At 31.8% G+C, this 18932-nt stretch overlaps 2 protein-coding genes across 4 annotated transcripts in view; both read right to left on the reverse strand.

The window, feature by feature from the left end:
* Positions 1-2234, reverse strand: part of Sesn (Sestrin) — a 211859-nt gene extending 209625 nt beyond the window's left edge. Inside the window, exon 1 of the mRNA XM_018518881.1 lies at positions 1832-2234. The gene's annotated coding sequence lies outside the window, so the exon portion shown is untranslated. The remainder of the gene's footprint in view (positions 1-1831) is intronic.
* A 2947-nt stretch (positions 2235-5181) lies between these two features.
* LOC108768465 (hexokinase-2) lies at positions 5182-18724 on the reverse strand. Of its 3 annotated transcripts, XM_018518900.1 has the most exons (10): positions 18334-18724; positions 12406-12511; positions 9423-9576; positions 8475-8693; positions 7894-8213; positions 7532-7644; positions 6988-7146; positions 6364-6503; positions 6157-6293; positions 5182-5596 (listed from the first exon to the last, which is right to left on the reverse strand). In XM_018518900.1, the coding sequence occupies exons 2-10, from the start codon at positions 12487-12489 to the stop codon at positions 5507-5509; spliced, it is 1416 nt and encodes a 471-aa protein (XP_018374402.1). In that variant the 5' UTR covers positions 12490-12511; positions 18334-18724; the 3' UTR covers positions 5182-5506. The 3 variants fall into 3 exon arrangements, with proteins under 3 accessions (XP_018374402.1, XP_018374404.1, XP_018374403.1); XM_018518902.1 differs by lacking the exon at positions 12406-12511 and having other exon boundaries at positions 18334-18723; XM_018518901.1 differs by lacking the exon at positions 18334-18724 and having other exon boundaries at positions 12402-12478.
* Between the last annotated feature and the right edge of the window lie 208 nt (positions 18725-18932).

The raw sequence follows: 18932 nt of genomic DNA on the forward strand, positions 1-18932 counted from the left end.
ATATTCAAAACAAGAATTTATTTTCTTTTAAAGGATAATATAAAATTGATTGAAAAAGCGACACTTTATACAATATATAAGCAAATTGAATTTTAAAGATTCTCACGGTAATTACACTGGCAATTACGATAAAATTAAAATTACAAGTATTCATAATGTTGATAGTCATCCTAGAGAATAATTTTAATAGTCGCAGAACGTATTTTGAAATAAATGCTCATTTCCGCCAATATATGAAAAAAATTTTGCTAAAATATCTAAAAATTTATATACAAATTTGAAAATTATTTTGTTGGACCACCAAAATAATTATTAAACACTCAAAATAGTTGCTAAAATGTAAAAATTTTTTGCAATATTGTTCATTATGCTTGAGTGTTCTACAAATAATGATGATCCAACAAAATTCAGATCTGAATCAAGTTAAATTTTTAGACACTTCAGCAAAATCGTTCTTTCCGTGCAGATTAACTTTAATCTCGATTCAACCTATTCTTCGTCTTTTCTTAATATTTAAAACTAGAAAAAATTATTAAACCATCAAAATAATTATACAGGATTCAAAATAGTTGTTAGAATCAATCCTTTTCGCAATATTGTTCGTTATGGGTTCTACATAATTCTATTGATGGTCCAACAAAATTATTTTCAAATCTTTATCCAACTAAATTTTTAGACACCTCAGCAAAATCGTTCTTTCCGTGCAAATTAACTTTAATCTCGGTCGAACTTATTCTTCGTCTTTTCTTAATTCCTAAAACTAGAAAAAATTATTAAACCATCAAAATAATTATGTAGAATTCAAAATAGTTGTTAGAACCAATCCTTTTCGCAATATTATTCGTTATGCGTTGTGCATAATTTTATTGATGGTCCAACAAAATTATTTTCAAATCTTTATTCAGCTAAATTTTTAGATACCTCAGCAAAATCATTCTTTCCGTGCAGATTAACTTTAATCTCGGTCGAACTTATTCTTCGTCTTTTCCTCATTTTTAAAACCAGAAAGGGTGAAGAGTAATAAGTTGAAGTGAGATTAAAGTTAATCTACATTGGTGGAAACGGATATTAATCACCGAGAAAACGGCCGCGAGCGGAGATTCTGGATGATGGCATCGAGAACAAAGGAACGATGAGGTTTTTCACGAGTAATCAAAAATGGCCCGACGCTTTTTGCGAAAGCGTCATTCAAACAACTATTATACACTTCAAATGTGAGAACGGACAACTGCTGTCACACAAACCCGACATTAAATCGACGCGATTCGATTCATTACAGGATGCCGAGAGAGCGTTCGATTCCGCCGACCTCGGTTAGCGCTAACCCTAGTTTAAACCGAACCCTCTCCCCCTCCCCGATTCTGTCGTACCTTCGGATCGACGAGCGGGGGTCGCGTCCGCCGTTGATCAACGGCTCTAAATCAGTAAACTGTAATTTTCCTCCATCACGCGTAAATTACACACGGGCCACGTAATCAGCGAACAACGAATCTCCCAGATGAATTAGCATTTCTAGCGATCAACCGCGGCCTGTCATCGTCAACGTCGACAGGCACGACGTTCACTGTAGAACGTCCGCTGTATCACGTTCGCGGAATCGAGCTACGGTAGCAGGGAACCGGTCGGTCGGTCGGTCGGTGCATCAGCTGAGAGCCCAGCTGAACCCAGAGAGAGCGACCGCTGTAATAACCTCAAGCTGTCTCCCTCTTTCTCACACTTACAGCACGCACACGCTCACACGTTACACCTACGCGCGTTCGTGTAAACGGGTGTTACAGTCACAGGGAGGGAATTTCGTAAAAAGCGCCGTCGACAGGATTAGACAGCGTACCTGGTCTGTCCCGAACGACGTCCCGGGGTGGCTCGAGGATGGCTGTCCGTGTAGGCTTCGCCGGTGGTTTCCGCGAAACTTTTCGAAAGCCCACTCTCACAATGGAATCTTCCAGTAGACTGGCCGAGCCGGCGGCGGCGAGCGGAGCGGAGCCGTTCTCCCTTGCGTGCGCACCCACCGTGCGCGGCGGCCGTTCGGCTTTTTCGACGGGGGAAAAAAAGACGCGATTTCGTAACGGGTATCACCGGTGACACTGACAGGACGCGTCCGCGTAACCGGCACGAGCACGTTGCGCGTCACCGGCACCGGCACGTATACTCGCAGTACGGAAAACGCAGACGACGGTCCACAGTACGTGACGCGCGCGCGGACACCGACGATGACAGCTCGAGCTCGCCGAGCCGTCACTGCGGCCACGAACCCCCGTTAGCTTCGTGTCGCTGCTGCCATCTACCGTCGCCAGACGGGACCCCGAGACTGACTCGTTCGAGACGGCCGGAGGCCCGAGGGCCGTGGCCGTCGCTTTCGAAACGGCCATTTACGTCGATTGTCTATCTTTATAGACGTTTAATATATTAGTATTGGCCGATTAATCACTTATTTTCAGTATTAAAAGTATCGTTAATAATACTTTTAATACTCAAAATAAATAATTAATTGGTCAGTGCTACCGTCTTACACAAAAAGCAGCTTTACTTTTATTTGATGAGATTCTTGAATTGTGTTAAAGAATTTTACTGTCTACCTTCATAGAAATTTAATGTTAATATCGGCCGATTAATCACTTATTTTCAGTATTAAAAGTACCGTTAATAATACTTTTAATACTCAAAATAAGTAATTAATTTGCCAGTCTTACACAAAAAACAGCTTTACATCTATTTGATGAGATTTTTTAATTGTATTAAAGAATTTTACTGTCTACTTTTATAGAAATTTAATATTAATATCGGCCAATTAATTATTTATTTTCAGTATTAAAAGTACCGTTAATAATACTTTTAATACTCAAAATAAGTAATTAATTGGCTAGTACTATCGTCTTACATAAGAAGCAGCTTTACAACTATTTGAGATTCTTTAATATTTTACGACAATTGCAAAGCTGATTTTTCCGGTAAAAAAGCCAAGGTATCGAAAGATTAAAACTGTGAAACGAAAAATGCGAAAAAGATTTTTTTAATGGTGGATTAATAACATTATATTTGATAGTATTATCTTGATTTTAAAAAATTTAATGTCTCAGAAGATTTTTAAGAATTTCTTATATTTTAAATTTATGAAGATTTCTGAAAAATAATTCTTAAACTTTTTCGGATTTAGGAATTTTCTTTAGAAAAATTTGGTAAAAATCTTAAAACATTTAGAATTCGCATTATATATAAAAAGACACATAATTTAAGACATAAAAATTTTTTCAGATTTCTGTAATTTTTTAGGAAATTTCTCAAATGTTTCAATACAAATTGGAATATTTAAAAAAATGCTAAGAAAGTTTATACTTAATCTTTTCTAAAAGAATAGACTTTCTCAGCATTTCTTAAAAAATATTTCAATTTAAAAAATCTAACAAATTTTCTAAAAAGATATAAAATTTTAAAAACAAATTTTTAATAATTTTGAAAAAAATCTGAAATTTATATAAGAATTACTCTAAAAAATTATATGAAAAATTCTTACTACAGAAAAATTGTTACTAATTTAAAAAATATGATCGTTACATGTATATGAAAAATAGTATATATGCTGAAAAAAACACCTTATGTAATTTTCTATTTGAGCGCGTAGATAACTTCGAGAACTTGAATTTTCGGCCGTGTTCCAAAATTCACTGCCAGTATTGAAAATCTATACGGTATACACATAAAGTAATAGATTTTCAGTGCTGGCAGTGAATTTTGGAACGTAACCGCTCGACATGCTATGCTAGGCGAGAAATATGCACTTCGAGCTGCGCGAAAGAACGTAAGAATCATAATCGAGTGCCTTAGGCATAGGAATTTGCACTCACCGAAGTTACTCCCGCCTTTAGATTTTAGACTCGTTGCAGCATCGATGATCCCGATCGATGAAACGGCGTCAATCACGAGAATCCGCGACAACCGATACGTTCCGGCGATAGTCCATTGTTTTCATCGGTACTTCTGAGAACAATGCGCCTCTCCGTGCATTTCCAACGGACAAAATTCACGATTAATTACGGAGCGATCGCGCTCCGTGTAACTCCGAACCGACGCGCGTGAAAACTGTCATGGCGGCCGGTTGAGCGCGCGAAGCCAGTATTTGAATATCGAGACGGTGACTATTTGAAATCAGAAACGATTAGAATTAGACTTTCTATGTGAATTTTAGTAACACATACAATAATTTCAAATCGTTTGGACATTCATTCCTTTTTCTTTACTTAAAATGAGACACTGAAATAATAAGAATTGTATAAATTATTTCTCAATTTTCAAAAAGATTTCAAAATTTAATTTTTACATATAATTAGCTCTACATTACTTGATCACGTGGTGTTTTTTAAGTAATATACTTGCATGAGCTATTTCTGACACCCCAACATTATACAGTATTGGCCAAATAATCATTATTTAAAGTTTTAGCTCAAAATTTTATGGCATTTGCTGTAAGTTATCCTTTGTTTCAAGAATCCTTTAATTAATAGGTAATAATATACAGATAAAAGAATTTAAGATAAATGGAAATAATAGATGCTTCAAATTTTGATCATATATTTTAATTTTTATTGTTCTCTTTAATGATTTAATAAAAATTGATAATATTTTACCCTTTAAAACTTTGAAGTAAAATCTTATTCTTAAAGACTGAAAATTAAACTTTTTTTCAGTACTGACTTAATTTTTCATTCTTTATAGTGAGATTCGATTCCAAAGAATTTAGAAAATATACATTCTTTAGGTAAAGATAAATATAACTTTTTTAAATTATGAAACAATTTGCGCTAGATATAATAATATGTGTAAATAACATTTACATTTCTCGAATTTGACTGAGATATCCTCAATACCTCATGTAAGTAATAAAGGGTTAATAAAATGTTGATTAATGTGTTAAAATATCATTATATCAACTAGGAAATATTAGTAAAACTCTGATTAAAATAAATCATTGTTTCGCTAATTTTTTATTATAACAACTTGGTTTCTTTCGTACAAAAAAAGGAACGTTTCCAGAACGTTTACAACAACTTTTCACCTCTCAAGCGCATACGTTTCCTTGCAGTTTTATTTAATAAATAATAATTTTATTGTTTTGTTCTACATTCTCTCTATAATTCGTTCTCTTACAATTCTCTAACGCACTTGACATGCGTATATTTATTTCCATAAAATAACGCTTTTCTCATCGACTGACAATCGATACTCCCATCTTTTGGACATTTCGTTTAATCATAAAATTGATATATAATACAAATATATCCTAATGTAATATATCACATTGCCTAGACGATATTAATCGAAACGCGTGCAAATCCATCAGAATTCTGTTTTCAGGGTGAATATTGTGAATAATACAATATATTTGTCGATAATGAGAATTTTGAATTGAATTAGAACCTGCTGGTGGAACATTTCTATGCCAACTCGCGTAACATTGCGCTCTATGATAACGATGACGACAGATGTTATTCATTTATTCATTTATTCGCGATTATTGTAACCGCTTTTTGAGTCTGTGCGCAATAGCTGAGACGAGTGCGGCGCCTTTACCACTTCCATCTTCCGCATGGATTAATTTGAACTGCAATTAAAATAAATATAATGTACAATAAACATTATACAAAGGAAACTTTCATAAATGATAGATAATATTAAGTTTGAGAACAGTCCAAATGAAAAAGTTATTTTCTATTCCTACAAAAAGAAAATAAAAGAGCATGTTAAATTTTTAATGTTAGAAACAGTGCATTTATAACTTTAATTTTTAACATGTCTGTAATCTGGATCTTTTTTTGCCACAAGCGAAATTTTACTCTTAAAATAGAAAGACAAAGTGAGGTTTCCTTATTGCCAAGTTATACATTTTTCAACAAATTTCCATTTTTTCATCATCTTCCTCGAATTACAATTTTTATTAAATAACGGTTTTAACATTGGAGATAAAAAATCCAGATTGCAAACGGAAGGAGTAAAAATTGCAAACGGTTAAAGACAAAACTTAATACATTATATATCTCTCACGATAAAACGCATATTTTCAAGATTTTTTTTAATACTTATTTAAACAGCACTTTTTTCTAAACAAAGAAGCGGTTTTATGACTTACAATAAATTGATATTTATTTCCGTACTTATGCATACCTTTCGTCCTGGAGTACAAAGAAGCGAGATATACTGTTTCATCCAACCTTCTAATCGAGGATGATGCTTGTAGAGAGACCCATCTACGGCGATTGTTACTTGTTCTTTATCGATGCGATCTATCAAACTCGCAAGACCTTGAACAGAAATCATCGATGAGTTTAAATTTTTGCTTTACAGGCGCCGTTTAAAGCTTTATTGACATACATATCGATACTAAAAGAGCTGCGCGGTTAGAAGCGACCTCGCACACATATTGAACGATTCTGATGTCATCTTCGTCCGGAATGATGCCGAATTTCGCAAGAATTTCTTTTGTGTTGCTGTCGCCACCATCTAACGAATCTCTGGAATTGCGAAATTAAAAATAAACATATGTGAATTTTTTATTGTCAGATTAATACCCGTTTCCACATAGAAAGAACAATTTTGCTAAAAGATATAAAATTTTGAATACTGATCTGAAAATAATTTTGTCGGATCATCAAAATCATTATATTAGGAACTAAAAAACCGATAAGTAATTTTGTAAAAAATTTTGATATTCTATAGCAATCAGTTTGAGTTTTCAACAAAATTATTTTGATGATCCAACAAAACTTATTATTTAAAAATCGATATCCAGTAAAATTTTAAATTTTTCGCAAAATCGTTTTTTTATGGATTAATACAGATTAATTTTAATCTCGATTTAACATACTTTTCATTTTTTTCTAGTTCTAAAAAGTAAAAAAGATAAAAATTCTTAGAATTAGAAAAAGATAAAAAGTAAATTGAACCAAAATTAAAATTAATCTGCATTCATGAAAATTAATATAAGACTGAACTTACTGCTCGATGTGCGACACCAAATCGGTGGTAAGATTACCAGATGTTAGGAGGCTGTCAGATGTAGAATCTCCTACAAACAAAAGCCTCTCTTTGGTCAACTTTGCAAGTATCACGCGCACCACCTCACCGAGATATTTGCCAGCAATGTATTTTTCAAATCTAAGAAAAAGAAAAAAATCACAATGATATACAAGGATCTTTTTGATACGAATCCTCGCGTCCTAGTTAAATTTAGGAATCAAGAATTCCTGCATAGACTTATCTGCACACCTTCAAAATTCTTGAGTTTTATGTCATAGATATAATTCAATAAATAAAAAGTTTCCATTTAATTGTTCGTCCCTCTTATCACTTTTTATTTAAAAAATCTACATTAATTACATCAATTATTAGTTAATTAATTTTGATATCTAAAATATTAATTTTTTCGTGCAGATAGAGACAAATTGATAAAAATGCAATTTTATTGGAAATGATATCCACTTAATTCTGCAAACAGAATAATTATAATCCAATTAAAGATAATGCAAGTTTGTTCACTTACGTAAACGAATTCACGATAAGAGAATTTGCGTCGTTTTCGCGATCAAAATCTGTTTTTATGAAGTCCAAGACGCCATTATCGCCGAAAGCTCCCCATTCGATATCAATGATAACCTGGAGCAACGAAAAGTATAGAGAAAAAGAAAAGAAGAGACAATTAATTATAATATAATATCCAAAAAATTATTAAATATAAAAATAATTTTAAATTATAAAATCAAATTTTATGGCATGCCTTTTTAAATATATATCTTTATTTTAAATATATTCAAAGAACGTGCGATAAGCAAAGATTAGTCTGAAAATGCATCTATTTTTAATATCATACACATATGTACGTTATCACGATTATCAAAAACTCACTTCTCTTTCACCGTGCCTCTCCGTCTCCCAATGCTCGACTCGATCGGCGCGCTCCAGATAACAGGCGTTGCTGCCAGTTCCCAGAATAAGTCCGACCGCCGTGTTATGATCCAAAGTTGATCCCTGTACCAATGTACCTGTAGTGTCGTTTAATACGGCCAAGACCTTCACCTTTGTATCGCCTCGCCGATCTAAAGCTTCTCGTAGAAGCCTCACGGCATCCTTGTTTACAGCATCGGGACAGTTGAAAGTCTTGGTCCATGTAACCAGAACACCAACATCCAGCGAGTGTTGAATCATCGGGAACGAGAAGGTAAAGCCTGCACAAGCACGAGTCGTCAAGGTTGAAAGTGGAAAAACATGCGAAATTATCAGACAAACGTAGATAATTATGCTGTAGATAAAGATGGTTACATTAATATTTCTTTCAACCAATTTCCTGCAGCAAACAAAAGTGTTTTCTGCAATACCTCGTCGCGAGATTGTTATTTGTATACAATATTGTGTAACAATTCATGTTAATTAAAGATTTTACACGTTCAATATCCTGATACGTGTGCCGTATGCGGAACTCAATTTACCGAGAGGAAGCTCCACGTCCTGAAGACCCTGGGAAATGACGAAATCACTGACAGACTCGGCCAAATGGTCAAACAGAGGGATTGCCGAGCCAACCCTTAATTCGGATCCAATGTAATATCGCTTCACCTCTTCTCGTATAGGAGCACCATGAGCCAATTCCAATAAGACCACGCGAAAGTTAGTACCACCGAGGTCGAGTGCCAAGTAAAGACCTTCTTCTGCAAATATTCAAGCACACATTTTGACTGTCAGTATTAAATCATGGTAGGATAATTCTTTTTTTTTTATTTTTAAGTAATTCTTTCAATCCTTAACTGTCTAACTGGATAATTTAACATTTTTATTATCCGAAATAACTTTACTATAAAATTCAAAAATTGCTTGTCAATTTAATTTAATTTGTGATATTATTACAGTAGTTCAATTGCGTTTATAAGTCCGGAAAACCAATTCGGCGCGGAATTCGAATGATCATAAACTAATATAGTATATATTCATGTACATATATAGTATATATATATATATGTATATATATAATTCATATCGAATTATTTAAGCATTAAAGATCTAGCTTCGACCGGTATAGACATTGATAGTTCGTATTGATTGTATTATCATAAAATTGTAAAAATATATTCTTTTTTACAGAATGACTTTGCATAAATCAACATATAATATTTCAACCATGTTGCCGTTACCTCTCTTATCTCGCATAAAAAAATTATAGATCGTGGAATACAGAAGACTTAATTCGGTAAACAAATTAAGGATTGATGATAATTATATAAAACTTCGATTACGTGTTTTTACTGTCGACAAAGTCTTAATTCAAGATAATTAATCAGTTTCGTTTTTTCTTTTAATCTTTGCTAAATAGTAAAGCTTATAATAGAACATAAAGTGCTTGTCAAAGCGATATCGTTATTGTTAAGCGCTTCATTAATAACCTGTTCCATCAAGTAGCTCTGGTATATAAGTGTTTTCCATCTGCAATGAGGACGGTTGCTGATGGATTCCTTTATTCATTTCCGAAATAAAAACATCTTGTATCTTCCTGGCGGTCGCTGCAGAAAATCGCATTTTCGCCACGCGATTCTCGATCTACAAACAGTTTTTCCCCTTTAAACAATGTGTTGCATATGGTGTGTAATATATGCGTGTCAACATATTTTTATGACATCATCTTCACTATAAAAAGAAAAATTTTCGTTGATTCATAAATTCTGCCGATATCTCAACGAGAAGGTATTCCGCGGAGTTATATGAACACATGGTATTGTTTACACATTGCGTTATGTATTACGTAGTTTCTAACAGGATTCTAAGTGTATAGTCTGCAGAGCAATCATGCTGCACGTGCAGCATATAAAGTAGCATATTCTCAATTAATTACATCAAACATAACATATGAGATTTATATATACACATTCCAACGATTGTTTATCATTGTTTAAGAATTTTCTCCTGACAAGATTAATTGATTACTGTCTTTTAATTACGTGTCATATAAAAATAACTACTTATTATTATGCATGAGAGTATAAGAAACTAGTTTAATAAATTTCCATAAATTATCTTTCTTATGAATTGATAAGTTTCTTAAAAGGAAAGAATTCTATATGGAGTACGCATTCTTGCAATGTTGCGCTATGTTTATCAAAGAAAACCGATATAATAAATCATAAAAATACTAAACTTAATTTAATATTTATTTAATATTTGTACATTTTACAAAATTTATAAAAATAATTTGCAAATATTTTTACAGAATTTTTGCATAGTGTTATTAAAAAAAGCAGCTATGTATATTTAAAACTTTATCTTGCAAAATAAAAGTAAATTTAATACAATCTGTGATACTCGCTTCGACTTAATTTTTGTATCGAAAGGATAAGTATTACTATCTTTGTACAGAAATAGTAAGTATTATGTAACCATAAATTTGAAAAATATGTCACACAAAATAATGTATCACGATCAAAGATCAATTTTCATTTCTGATTTAATAGGAATTGCTAAATAAAGAGGAGACGCTGTTATCTATAAATTGATAAACTACTGATCTTGACTATAACGTCTTGAACTTTTAATAACGGGATTTCCTCTCGATAACCCTATAACTTAGAGAGCAAGATAAGTATCGTGTGATAGATACTGTATAATAATCCCGAAATTCTGGATTTACTTCTATTTGCACTGCTTTTTGAGGCAAGACACGCATGATTATAATATAAAAATAAGATTAAATAATCTCAATTCTTTATAGACTAAACATAATAAAGTTAATAAACTTCTTATATCGTACGTATAAAATTTTGAATATAATATGGTTATAGAAATCTTGTTAAAAAGAAGATAAAGCAAAGACACAGTCAATAATTTTCTACTAAATTTTGAATATTGTTTAAAACATTATATTCATGAAATTTTGTTCGATTTTACATAAAAAGTAACATCTATTAATATTTTTCTGCATAAATATTATATAATCTTACAATCTAAATATCGATAATAACAGCATCCTAAATTGTCTTTTTGTTCAAAAGGTTGCTTTATATTTTGTATATTTATAAGAAAAAATATTTTATTTGTCAAATATTTCTATAGTTTACGTCTAATATTTATCTTATCGTATACGTGATATGATTAACATAATTAAAAGGAAGAAAAGAATCAGTAGATAATCGGCTCATGTCATTAAACTCTTAATTAAAATATCGCGTGATTAATGTCACAACATCATTTAATTTGCTTCTTATGCATATTCAGGGTACTGTGTCTGGCTCTTATGTATATTTCGATATTGATACTTATATTACTTCTTTTGCATCAGGATTGATAAAGTGTGTAAATTAAAATACAGTCTTCGATCCCATTTAAAAATTTATATAATTTATTTTTGATTAGATTATTTTAGCTGATGTATCATTATTTGTGAATTATACTCGTAAATCTGTCATTGAGTAAGAAATCTGTCTGCTATTTATACGTTAGATATTCATTAAGGATGTTTTATACATATTTTCAAAAAGATAACAAAGTTATGAAAAAATTACAGATTATTATGAATTATCTAAATTACATTTAAAAATAATACGCCAATTTGGTGACGGTTTACTATCTGTATTATAAAATAAATGATAAAAATCTCAATTTTTTAACATAAATACATAATGTATTCAAGATTATTTACGTATAGAGTTATATTGCATGAACTAATTTCCCAGCAGTGAATAAACAAAATACTTATTTGTTCTATATCTTTGTAACTAATTAGTGAATCGCAATGACTTTGCAGTAACTTTGCATAAGTTACTTCGAATATTTAAAGAACTTATACAAAAAAATTTAGATTTTTATTATATATATTTAAAAAATTTTAATTTTTAACATTTTAATTTTTAACAATTTTAATTTTTAAAAATAGCAAATAAAATAAACAACAAAAATGTGTTATTAAATAAAAATGTAATCTTATTCACACAACTTTCATATGTATATAGTTTATAGTGTAAGAATTAAACACATTTCCAAATTTAATTTTCTTTGCAGGGACTGTACGTGTGATACATTCTTAAGGAAAAAGAAACGTTAATCAGAAACGCGCATAATAAAGTGGAATTAATAACATATCTAATATATACACTGCACATTACTTTTTTCATAAATGCTTTTCTAATTTTTACACCAATTCCAATTCTTATGATTTCCATAAAAAAAGTATGTAATAAACATGTCGTTTGTCTCGTTTCGCATATTCTTATCAGGTTTCGATATAATATCAGCCTTCAACTTCATCGTATGATTAGTTTAAGAGAGCAGAAGTTCATGGAATTAAGGACTGAAGATAAGATATAATAATGTCTATGTGACACAAATGTTACGCATGAAGTATAAAGTTCATGTATGTATTATACAGGTTATACTCACTTTTTGACGCTTAACATCATCGGAAAGTATCAACGGCGACACTTGAATTGCTTCGTGAAGTGCATGTTCCGCAGGAACAACCATGTCGAAACGTTATTAAAAAAATCTGAAAAAAAAGAAAAACGTTGATATCCGATCTAGTTTGAAGCAGTAGCAAAGTAAAAGTTTATTGAAAGTAATCTTTTAATTAAATGATCGCATTTATTGAAAATTGTTTGATTTCATCGATTAACAATCTTTATTATCTTTTTAAACTTTCAGAGAAGTCCAATAAAAAATTAATGTAAAATACAGACATATATAGAGGAAAGCCTATATAACAAAAAAATGTTAAAAATGTAATATAATTTTATCGTCATTGTTATAAAATTATGACATATCACATAAGATTCTTGTAAATAATATATAAGTTCCCGTAGCATCGTTCCAAATGAAATATCATTGCAGATATTGCTTAGACATAACATTTACTAAATCAGTTACTTACTATCGTTATTGCCATAAAAAATTAATTTACAGTAAGCATTCTTGAGTCTATCGCAAATACTATTTTATATATCAGCAAGGCCAAAAGACGATCGGTTTTATCATTACATCTGACATACGCTCGCGTAACAAAAATATACACTTATAATCTAATAATATTTTTTTATCTAAGTCGAAATAAAAAATTGAGACGTTTATCGTAATAATTTATAAATTTTAAAAAATGTACAATTTAATTTAATAAAGACGTATAATATATAATTAATTATATTTATTCATAACTTGGCAAATTATGAAAGATATGACTGGAGCATGTGATTTCTGATAACATAGTTTACTTTACTCATAAATTCTACGTCATTTAAGATAGAGTTTTCCGCTATAAATGTATCATTGTACGTCACTATAAATCAATTAACGTTCTGGATTAATGGGAAACCAAAAAGTGGAACGCGCATTGCATCAGCGATTGTGCACGGAAAAGTACTTAATTAGCTAAATGTTCCGTAAATTCCATCACTGACTTTTAAGCACATATTGTGAATTTACAAAATAATGAGGTAACAACAAATCACTACACTCTTATCTGGGATGTATGAAGATGTCGGAAACGCAATAAAAATAAAGAAAAAAAAGGCGCTTGTTAATTAAAACTTGAAGTAGCCTATTGTATATATCTAAAGAGTATCAAATGATAAAGTACATCAAGAATCTAGATATCGAATCATATGTGCAGATATTTCTCTGTTAGAATAGTCTGACTTACGAACGATAACGATTATAATCGGGCTCGATTATTGGAATGGATATAACTGCGAGAGTTTGAATATCAATTTATCGTATATATGTATTGTCAATGCTAACGGCATGAAGCTACATTATGGGTGAGTATGTATAAACAACGTTATTAACAATCATTTATAGGTCTATATAACAACGAGGCCATAAAAGTTGAACCAGTCGTCTTTCAAGCCCGATCAACTGGTTCAGGTAACTTGCCTCTCGCGTTACAGGACCATTTTTTCTTATTTCCGTATCTCATATACAGTTCCGCCGATTTAACTTTCAAAGTGATCCGGCGAAATTCTATATTTAAAACAGTGTTTCGTTTCGGCATGTATCTGTCACAATCCGGTTGTTGCATATAAAATCGCAATATATTCACGGACTGCGACTTTCCTACGCATTGGAATAATTAAAATAAAATATGTAAGATTGAAATAAGAATTATTTTATAAAATAATCTTTTACTTTTTTTATTTAACATAAAAATTTAATATGGAGATATTATTAATTATTCAGCAAACTGATGCAGGTAATAATTCACATTAACGTAGACGTGCGTCCTTTTGTCGACAGCAACATGATCTGGTCTTAAATCATGATGTGTAACGTTATCTGGATAAATCAGGTAAAGAAGAGACTGCGAAAAGCTGCGAGAATGTTCTTTCCGAGTTGCAAGCCGGTAGCGAATGAGGCTCCATTGAAATCAATTGAAAGGTGCAAAACGTCAACCAAGATAATTCAGCCAGTTGACCCGTCGTAATGATTCTAATCCAGAGTGCAATACGCACACTCGTCGTTACTTCCTTGTACCAAGCACGGCTTTCTCAGGCTCTGTGATGGATAGAAAACTTTCAACTGATGTGATTCGCGACAAGGCGCCGTTTCCTGACAGCACCAACTATCTATTCTTCATTTATCACACTCTGCACTGATCAGCGCATCAACGATTAAAGAATCTGACGTAAGCATAACGTTAAAGATGATAGTCTAGCGCCATGAGAATAATGGAGTTGCAAGAATAAAAGATCTCGTGGAACGATTTAATCGCAAGTATTATTGAATATCACATAACTTTGCAGTTATTTATCGATTTTTGCAGAGCATCTATTAACTGGCAAATTTATTTCAAAATAAATTTTTGAAATAAAAATTTCTTAAAACTTTTAACATCAAATATCTTGATAATTATCTATTTCTCTCTCAAATCAAAATTTTAATAATATTTATGTGAAATTAATTGAATAACAAATTTCTTTTCAAAATTTCTTCAACAATGGATGCTAAATTATTTGTGTTTGTATACATCAAATATTTTATAATAAATATTGCATCAATTTTCAACAAAAATATTGCTACATGTAACAAATATGTCTATTACAGGACATTCTATATTTTTTCAAGTGAAACATATGAGTATACATATCTATACTATTCAAGTGTAAATATTACGTTACATTCGTGGTACGAGTTCTCTATCGTTTTACTATTATGAAACGATATAAAATGGAATTAATTAAAAAAAGCAAAGAAGTCAAATTATTAATCTCTTAATATTAATATCGGAATATTGTATAGAAACGTAAAAAATTTTTATGTTTTTATTTTCAACATTCTAACTAGATTTCATTGTTTCTTTGGTATTAGAAGAATAGAACAAAAGCAGGAAGTGCAGCATATGATTTATCTTCGTTACGATAACAATGTACATACTTTAATTCAGCCAATGTTGTACAACTCTTGAAGATTAGGTTTGGCGTCAAGTGCACTCTGGTTATCTAATCGAGTTCTTTTTTCTGAAGAGTACAGTTCATAAATATTTTACCTGTCGTTTAAATAATAAAAGTTCCATAATTCACGGCATTATCAGCAAAAGCACCGAATAAATCCTAGTAAGATCAAGGTGCGTGGGAATTAAACGAAGAAATATAAATAAGTATAATAAACGGTTCATATTTTTAGTTTCTAATATATTTCTAATATATTCTTCGAATATATCTGTTAGTGTGTGTGTACGAAAAATTTATAAACAAATCAGTCTTACACGAATAATTTTTAACGACTAAAATAAAAAAGACAGAAATATTTTGTTAATTAAAGAAGTTGATAATTTAAAAAAATATCTAAATAACTTTAATAAATTTTAGCTACTGCAGAGTTAGTGAGATTGTAAATAGAACGTGTTTTAAAAGAAACACGTATAAAAATAACGTGACAACTGAGATGGCAAACTCTTCATTCCTGGAACGCGATAGATAGATAAAAGGCAAAGTTGCGTAAATGTGACATTGGGTAGTGTGATAACGTTTTGTCAACTAGACGAGATGCAACGGATATCACGTAAAATGACGTACAACAACAATCTCAATTTATTTGTAATTACCGCCTTGATAATATCTTACTACGAAAACTACGTAAAAGAATGTGCGCGCAATTCGACATTATCTAGTATTCAGTAAAGACGATCGAAATCTTCGTCACTAAAGTTAATTACATGATGTTACGTATTTCGAAACTCGTACATCGAATAAACATGATGATAAAGCGACGACTGGATTTTATTTTTGATCAAGAATCAAAGACCTCGCATATCTCGTGCAGACATGACGATTACGCTATCATATCGAAATTTTAACACTCGTTAAATTTGCGTAAGTTCGTTACTTTGCGCAAAAGTACAGAGATTTGTTTGCGTCTCTCAAATACGCGCGTATTGTTTATATTAGAAGATATACAGTTTTCTTTATACAACATGTAGCGAATTTATCGAGAGATGCTCATATCATCTTAACAAAATCTTGAATTGCGTGATCGAAATTCTTGTAAAAAACAAATATTAGAAATTTTGATTAGCGAAATTATATTAAAATTGCAAAAAGATTATACGATTATATAAAATGATGATTCAGTACAATTTATACTAATTCGATATACTAATAATCAAGTGATACGTCGAAAGAGAAAATGAGAATTAAATATAACATTAAATCCTTCTCGTAAAGAATCCAAATTTAAATATAGTTTTATCTAAAAAATAATTATCTTTAACTTATTATTAGACTTTGTAGAAAGTTTTATAATCGCTTTTAAATTTGCTTATCATAAACACACACTATTCTAATCCAAATGATATCGACAAAGAAATATTAAATTATCGGTCTGTAAGGCCGCAATCTAGATTGTGGTCCTCAAAGTATATTTACCGATTATCATTACGATAATTTCTGGTTCCGATTGCGTAATATAAGGACCGTGAAAGACGGAAACTGAATACGTATCGGAAAATTTTGTCGCGCGACTGAATTACGTGTGGCGAAACGTTTCAACGAACATCACGTGTTACGACTGGTGTAACAACCGGCAAGAGCACATGCTACACAATATTTCAAGGACCCACGTGGTTCTCGCTGAGAAAGTAAACAGAAGCAAACCTGCGTATTGATGAGAGCTGATATTTAAATCATGAACTTCAATGTCCAAAAGTACGGCAAACTGAACCACGGTAAATCGCTAAAGAACAATTCGCGAATCTCAATGAAATATCAACAAGTGATCTCAGAACCGTCACAAAAAGATACCTAACGATTTCTAATACAGTGACCGCGATTCCATTTCTACAATAGCTACTCTATTCTATATATTTTCGCTGTTTGTGGAAAAATGACGTTTCTCTATATTTAAAACAATATAATTTATTAAAATAAATGTAGATTCTGTTTATTTAAAAATTCAAATTGCTAGTTACAACATCCAGAATTTAAAGTGTTTCGAAAGACAGAACTTTGAAATTCTAATGTTACTTATCTATAAGATATTAGGTAAAAAATTCGAAAAAATAGACTATTTATGGTCACGCCATTTTGTTACGCTGTGAAAGGAAAAACTTACATCTTACGAAAATATTTACTTTACAAGAAACATCAAAATAAGTCTTTTGCAATTCAATATTTCACTTTCAATAGCTTATATGGTAAAGAGTAAGATCTTTCAAAAAGGAAATTGATATGGCAAATGCCCTCGCATAATTCTCGAATATCGATAAGTACACAGTAAAAAAGGAAATGTTAATTTTAACATTTTTCCATGTCCCAGGAGATCCACTCTAAATTTTAAGTTAAAGTAACTCATTCGTCTTGTGTTATTTATTAACGAACTAGTAATGTTAAATAATTGACACAATACTTTACATTTATATTTGTTATTTTGACTTTAAGGGTGATTTAAAACTAACATATAAAATAAGTAGAGTACATAGAAGAGTAGTTGCAGTAACTCGTAAGAAAACGTTAATAAAACATTTTTGTTCGTATAATGTGAATGAAAAAATTCGTAGATGTTAAATTGACTTTGAGATATTGAAACAATTGTGTGAAAAACACTCAAAATAATATTCCATTTTTAATTGACATAAGCAATTGTTAAGTTAGAAAGGTGACATGAATCTAACACATCAAAATGTTACAAAAATAATAACATATCAGTTGTATGTTTATTTTACATTGAAGTAATAATAAAAATGTGGTAACACAAGAAAAATTCTACATATGGACGCACGATTTTTTACTGTGTAGATGGTCCAGGAAATGTTCCAGTTTCAGTGAGACAGGAGGGCAGGCACGTTAAGTGGTGGGACTACTGACCCAATTTTGCATACGGTACCTGATTTCGCACACGTGTTTACCCCTTCCGCTGATCTCTGGATCGATCGATGGCGAGACTAACAACGCTGGCTGTTGGTCTTCGCGAGCCTGGCTCTCCGTCGTAATACACACGTGAATGGAACAGCAAGAAATGTACTCGCGACGGAGCCGAGCGGCGACTGGTCGACGGTCGTGCCTCCGACGAGCTTCCAACGTGATCCACGATCGTCTGGTCTGGCCCGCGGCATCCACCACTACTAGCCGCGTGCGTCACGCATACGTATGTACTTCGGTGGTAACACGTAACGCGTGAACGAACGAGGGGTCATACGGACACATATACGAGCCCCTGCTCTCGTGCCTTCCTTCGTGACGTCTACGAAAACACAGAAAGCTGCGTTCACAAGCGCGAATCACCGTCAATCGAGAACTCAGATCATGGATTGACGTTATGCTGCTGAATAGGCATGTTGTTGATTTATTTGAAATCAGATTTGGAATCTCAGCAAATATTTGATCAAATATTACTTGTCTATCTTCATTCGCTTGTTGGCTATTTAATATCTCTGACGTTAGAGAAAGCCAAACAAATTAGGACTCTCTAATCCGAAGGGTGAA

Source organism: Trachymyrmex cornetzi, unplaced genomic scaffold (assembly GCF_001594075.2).
Source record: "Trachymyrmex cornetzi isolate Tcor2-1 unplaced genomic scaffold, Tcor1.1 scaffold797, whole genome shotgun sequence".
NCBI lineage: Eukaryota > Metazoa > Arthropoda > Insecta > Hymenoptera > Formicidae > Trachymyrmex > Trachymyrmex cornetzi.

What these genes read in the sequence shown, in the direction of transcription:
- LOC108768465 (XM_018518900.1), bottom strand. Translation starts at nt 12,489, where the DNA reads ATGGTTGTTCCTGCGGAACATGCACTTCACGAAGCAATTCAAGTGTCG. An exon ending in AGAGGCACGGTGAAAGAGAA is followed by an intron (nt 7,645 to 7,893) that starts GTGAGTTTTTGA and finishes TCGTTGCTCCAG; the next exon opens with GTTATCATTGATATCGAATG. An exon ending in TTGGTGTCGCACATCGAGCA is followed by an intron (nt 6,504 to 6,987) that starts GTAAGTTCAGTC and finishes TCGCAATTCCAG; the next exon opens with AGATTCGTTAGATGGTGGCG.